Below are 6770 nucleotides of genomic sequence, written 5' to 3' on the forward strand. Positions count from 1 at the left end.
ATGAAAACGAGAGGCAAATGACAAATAATGTAAATTACAAGGAGATGAGATTTGTGATTAGGAACCTGATAGATGTTGATGATGTCTCCCCGGCAACGATGCCAGATATTCCTTTTGATGCGGCTTGAAGTACGTCGGTATTTTCCCAAAGAGGAAGGGATGATGCAGCACAACTACGGTAGGTATTTCCTCAGTGATGAGACCAAGGTTATCAAAGCAGTAGGAGAACCAAGCAACACTATGTAAACAGTACCTGCACACAAAGAACAAATACTTGCAAGGCGACGTGTTAAAGGGGTTGTCAATCCCTTTCGGGTAACGGTGGCAGAAATTGTCAAGTTGACGTGATAAAATTGTAGTAGATTGATAGGTGCAAATAAAATTCAGCGAGGTATTTTTGGGTTTTTGATAATATAGGTCGGAAAATAAAAGTGGCAAATAAACAGAAAGGCAAATGGAAAAATAGATCTGAAAATATATGATGAGAAAATAGACCTGGGGGCGTGGATTTCACTAGTGGCTTCTCTCAAGAAAAATAGCATACGGTGGGTAAACAAATTACTGTTGGGCAATTTATAGAACTTCAAATAATTATGACGATATCCAGGCAATGATCATTATATAGGTATCACGGCCATGATTAGTAGGCCGACTCCTGCCAGCATCTACTACTATTACTCCACACATCGACCGCTATCCAGCATGCATCTAGTGTATTGGGTTCATGGAAAAACAGAGTAATGCACTAAGGACGATGACATGATGTAGACAAGATATATTCATGTAGGAATAGACCCCCATATTGTTATCCTTAATAGTAACGATACATACGTGTCATTTCCCCTTCTATCACTAGGATTGAGCACCGTAAAATTGAACCCATCACAAAGTACCTCTTCCCATGGCAAGAAAAATCGATCTAGTTGGCCTAACTAAACTGAAGATTCGAAGAACAAATACGAGGTTATAATTAATCATGCATATAAGAGATCAAAAGACTCAAATAACTTTCATGGATAAAAACATAGATATGATCATAAACTCAAAGTTCATCAGATCCCAACAAACACACCGCAAAAAAGAATTACGTAAAATAGATCTCCAAGAGACCATTGTATTGAGAATCAAAAGAGAGAGAGAGAGGAAGCCATCTAGCTACTAACTACGAACCCGAAGGTCTACAATGAACTACGCACGCATCATCGGAGAGGCACCAATGAGGATGATGAACCCCTCTGTGACGGTGTCTAGATTGGATCTGTGGTTTCTGGAACTTGCGGCGGCTGGAATTGTGTTTCGTCGACGCCCCTAGGGTTTTTGGATTTTTTGGGTATTTATAGAGCAAAGAGGCGATGCGGGAGGTGGCCGAGGTGGGCACAACCCACCAACCCAGGCGTACCCAGGTGGGTTGTGCTCCCCTCGAAGCCCCCCTCTGGTACTACCTTGGACCATCGTATGTCGAAAAATACTCCAAAAAGTTTTGCTGCATTTGGACTCTGTTTGGTATTGATTTTCTGTGATGTAAAAAACAAGCAAAAAAACAACAACTAACACTGAGCACTATGTCAATAGGTTAGTCCCCAAAAATGATATAAACTTGCTATAAAATGATTGTAAAATATCGAAGAATTATAATATAACAACATGGAACAATCAAAAACCATAGATACGTTGGAGACGTATCAGCGGACACATGTTGTTTTGGGGGGTCCAAGTCGCTCATCATGGCGGAAGAAGGGTGACATCCATACGTAGGTGCGCATCATGGTGCAGGGAGCTTGATATAGAAACCCTAGTCAAGGGGAAACGAGGAGTCAAGTGGCGAAGGCGCAACCTCATGAGAGAGAGAGAGAGAGAGAGAGAGAGAGAGAGAGAGAGAGAGAGAGAACGGTGCGGGTAGAATCATATTCTTTCAATCTGTGGGAGATATGGGTACTAACGAGGACTGCCTCATTTAAATAATACTCCCTCCATTCCTTTATGTAAGGTGTATTATTTTGGGCACGATGACCATGGTGCACAATTATAGAGGTGTTAGGACAAAAGGACCCTTGGCAAATTTATTGGTTAGTGGAAAGTAAATCAATGAGTCCAGGAAAGTAAGAGATACATGCAACCAAGGGAGAGATAGTTTTCTTATTTTGATACAAGGAGCGATATCTGAAATCAGGAGAGAGATACTTTCCTCTTTTTGGAGGGATAAAAAGGGAATTATGAGAATTTAGAAGAAATGCACCTTACATTATGGAAAATGCACCTTACATTATGGAATTTTATCAAAAAACAAATACACCTTATATAAAGAAACGAATGGAGTAGATGGCTTTTTAATAATAAAGAGAGAGATTTTAGACATGTGATTGATTCCATTACATAAACCTTGCCTTGTGTTATAAAACATTGATTCCTTTACATATGTTTGGTCTTTAAATATTGATTACAGATCAATGTGATTGATTCCTTTCTATAACGACGTTACTTGATATACCGAAGATCGATCTGCATGATTTGTATATATTTGGCAGATAAAACCCGGAATTAGATTAGTGGGCTAAAAATGGTTTAAATAAATTGATGGATAGAAAAGTCGATGGGGAGGTTTAGCTGGAATGGAGGCGATGCTACTAACTCACCATGGAGTATAGGTCTGTGCCGATTCTGATAGTATGCCGAGATCAAAATAATAGGTTGGTAATAGAAAAAATGAGTAAAAAAAAGGTAACCAAAAAAATGAAACTTAGGGGGAAAACAAAAACTTAAAACGTGCGCACAAGTCAAATGGGCTAGGCTACTTTGATTATAGTTGATATTTTTGTAAGATTTGATTTGATTTGGGTATGAGTAGTGGAAGGCAATGAAATTTTGGTTTTAGTTGAGATTTTGTTTAAATATGATTTGATTGAGTTAATGCATAATGTTTTTTTTAGAAAGTGCCAATTTGGTTGGATTTTGTTCTGGGAAAGTATCGATTCTGATAGTATGCCGAGAACAAAATAATAGGTTGGTCATAAAAAAATGAAACCAGAAAATGAATAGAAATAAACGCGCACATGCCTCAAATGGGCCAGTCAACTTTGATTTTATTTGATGTTTGAGTAAGATTTGATTTGATTTAATTTGGGTATGACTAGTGGAGGACAAGGAAAGTATGGATTTAGTTGAGATTTTTTTTTAAGATTTGATTTGAATGTGTTAATGCACTACATTGTTTCAGGAAAGTGCTAATTTGATTGAGTTAATGCATGCATCAAGTAGGCTAGCACAAATTGGCCGCGCTTCATCGGAAGGTCACATGTATAACACTCATAGACGTAATATATGATTTGCAGAGGGGTCGGTGGGAGTAGAGATTTTTTTTAAGATTTGATTTGAATAAGTTAATGCATGACATTGTTTTGGGAAACTGCTAATTTGATTAAGTTAATGCATGTGTCAAATGGGCTGGCCCAAATTGACCGCGCTTGATCGAAAGGTCGCCAGTATGCTCACAGACGTAATATAGAGTTTGTCAAGGGGTTGGTGAGAGGTGAGACGAGACTATTAGCTTTTCCTTTAGGAGTAGAGATTATTTGACATCATGTCGGCCATGTGTAGTATACTTTGCTTTTTTAGTATACACGTGATACTGAACCAATATACAATACCAAAATGCATTTAAAGTATAAAAAAATAAGATGTCACTGCTCCCATCTAACTGCAGTCTTTTTACTGAAATTCTGAAAATATTTCATGTTACAAAGGTTGATAAACCATGGAAAAAGACGATTGCGAGAAATTTCAGTTACATTAGATATTTTGCATTTTCTTAGATCTATATGATCCAAGCATTATATCACTAATCTTTTCGAGTTTAATTAAAGTTAAATGTAATTCTGATTCTGAAAACTACAACCCATGAACACACATAATGACGACTGATGAGAGAGGGCGGCCGTACAGAAGAGAGATAGAGACGGCGGTCTGCAGATTCTTTGAGCACACCCACGCCCACGCACTGGGTGGCAGGGAAATAAATAGCAGGACCTGCCCACACTACGCACACGACGAAACATACTCTTCGTCTCCGCCCAACACCCCATCGTCTCCGTCTCTATTCATTCACTTGGAGCCTCACCTGACATCTTGCGCTCCCTTTTCTCGTTCTTCGTCTTCCATCCTCGACCCATTTGCACTTGCGTCGAGTGAGCGCTAATTTTGGGCCGTTTCTATATTAAGCACGGCAAAATATCGTTTCCGTCCCCGACGACTATATAATTCCCGCGGAGGCGGTCACCGACTCACCGTAATACCAGTGCTCGATCGCTCGCTTCACGAGCTCCCTGGGTCTGGGTGGGGAGGTTGACCAGGGCACCTCCCGGATCCTGAATTAAGGCCACCGTTCGTTTTCCCTCCCATCCCTTCCCCTCCCTTGCATTTAGCCTCTCTCCGTTGTGGGGCGAGCCGCGCGCGGGCCATTTTCCCAACCGTCGTTCCGGTGGTGGCCGGGCGCGAGGTTGCGGTGAGTGACTCATGGGCATCCAGGTCGCGCCCCCCTCCTCTTCTCTGGGCGCCGGATGCATGAGGCTGTCGAGGTCCCCGTCGTCGTCGTCGCTGGCGACCTGGAGCGCCGGCATCGCCCGCCGGCGCGCCGGGCACGCGATGGTTACGCGCGCCCTCAGTGCCAGCATCGACAGCGTCGGCAGCCACGGCGGGGATGACGAGGAGTTCCTGAGGAGGATCCAGGAGCTCGCTGTCGGGCTGCACCCGGGCGCCGGCGGCTGCGGCTGGCCGGCGAGCGTAGAGCGGAGCGCCAGCAGCGTCGGTCTGCCGCTGTCGCTCAGGATGCTCAAGCGCAAGAAGCGGCAGCAGGGGCAGCGCGGCCGGTGGGACGAGCGGCTGCTCGACCGCGCGGGCGAGTCCGGCTCCGGCCGCGGTGCGGTGGGGCGAGCGTTCTCGTCCATGGTGCTCATCATCCGGGAGCTCCAGAGCTTCGCGCTGCAGATGCGGCAGGCGCTCTTCTACGAGGACATGCAGAGCGTGCTCGCGCGCGTGCACGCCGAGATGGACGCCTCCTTCGTCTGGCTCTTCCAGCACATCTTCGCCGGCACCCCCGCCCTCATGGTCTCCGTCATGCTCCTCCTCGCCAACTTCACCGTCTACTCCATGGGTGACAACATCGCGATGGCGGCCAACCTCCCGCCTCCCCAGCCCACCGTGGCGGCCGTCGCAATGCTCGACGCCCAGCACGCGGAGCAGTCCCGTCCCGATCAGCGGTTCGACAGTGTGTCGCTCAACATGTTCTCCATTGGCCGCACGGCCTCGGTGGACGGGAACAGCGGCGGCGGTGGCAAGGCTCCGCCGGTTGCCGGGGCCACCGGCGACGATCGCTCGGACGAATCCTCGTACCGGCAAAGCGGCGCGGTGCTTCCCCAGGACGAGTCACAGGCGACGCCGGTGGGGGCGGCCGCGGAGGACACGGAGGACGAGCTGGTCATCTGGAAAAGGATAGCCGACGAGGCGACGAGAATGCAGGCGAGCGTGCGCGTGGAGGCTCTGATGGACCCGGACATCCTGGGGCAGCTCGTCGCGCCGGTGGAGGCGAAGCTGGACACGGAGGACGTGGCCGACTACGCGAGGACGGAGCAGAGATACGCGATGGCCGTGTCCGAGGAGCCCAGCAACGCGCTGCTGCTCGCCAACTTCGCGCAGTTCCTGTACCTGGTGCAGCGCGATCACGACCGGTAGGCGCCGCGCCATGGCGCCATCAAACTGTTCGACACAATGTCATCGTTTTTTCACCGTCGCTGACGGGCGGTGGTTTCTTCATGGTCGCAGGGCGGAGCACTACTTCAAGCGGGCGGTGCGCGCGGAGCAGCCGGCGGACGCGGAGACGCTGGGGTGGTACGCGACGTTCCTGTGGAAGGCGCGCAACGACCTGGCGGCCGCGGAGGAGACGTTCCAGGAGGCCATCGCCGCCGAGCCGAGCAACGGGCACCACGCGGCGGCCTACGCGCACTTCCTGTGGAACACGGGCGGCGAGGACACATGCTACCCCCTCGACTGACGCGCGCGCCCGCCGGCCGGCCTCCGAGATCCAGCAGCACACCACGTCGATACGTCCCAGAACACGAAGAAAAAGAGTATAGTAGAAAGAAAGAGAGGATTTTTTTACTCCACCACCCGCAAGAAGTCCACGCACTTCTCTTCCCATGTGCTTGGCCAACCACGAAGCAAATACTAGTACTACTACGCTTGCAAGTGCAGCTTATACATTCACACGGCACAGCGCAAGAATCTCTCGTTTTACTTTGGCTTGTTTACGGGGAGAGCTGAGAGGAGGGGTGCAATGGTCGGTGCATGCCGCGATGAATGTTCGGCGGCTTGCTTCCTCTTCCCCTTTCTGGAAATCCGGCGAGTGGGGGCAGTTGGCCGGAGACGGCGGGAGGGCGAGGGTGTGGTAGATCGGGCTCGCGGCTCCACGGGTTTGTCGGTTGCGCTCGGCCGTGGGTTCCCCTAGTAGCCGTACGTGTCCGTTCCGCTGGTGTCGCGTGTCACTCTATCTCCATGGCCGTGGATGCTTGCGGAGTCACGGTGTGGTGGAAAGTGGTGATGTGAGGCTAGCCTGTCGTACTATAGATATGGTATAAAGTAGAGGGAATCCGCTCCAGTATACAGCAGCAATTTGGCCGCATGTAACTCTGCACATGAACAAGCAATGAGAATATCTCCAGTTCTCCCCTGAAAAAATCCTGCATCAAGCAACACGCATCTCTCTCTCTCTCTCTCTCTCT

General features: G+C 48.5%; 1 protein-coding gene across 1 annotated transcript; it reads left to right on the forward strand.

Moving 5' to 3' along the window:
• Positions 1 to 4055: 4055 nt before the first annotated feature.
• Positions 4056 to 6161, forward strand: LOC119277641. Its single transcript, XM_037558926.1, has 2 exons — positions 4056 to 5720; positions 5815 to 6161. The coding sequence occupies exons 1-2, from the start codon at positions 4510 to 4512 to the stop codon at positions 6041 to 6043; spliced, it is 1440 nt and encodes a 479-aa protein (XP_037414823.1). The 5' UTR covers positions 4056 to 4509; the 3' UTR covers positions 6044 to 6161.
• Positions 6162 to 6770: the final 609 nt, after the last annotated feature.

Source organism: Triticum dicoccoides, chromosome 3B (assembly GCF_002162155.2).
Source record: "Triticum dicoccoides isolate Atlit2015 ecotype Zavitan chromosome 3B, WEW_v2.0, whole genome shotgun sequence".
NCBI lineage: Eukaryota > Viridiplantae > Streptophyta > Magnoliopsida > Poales > Poaceae > Triticum > Triticum dicoccoides.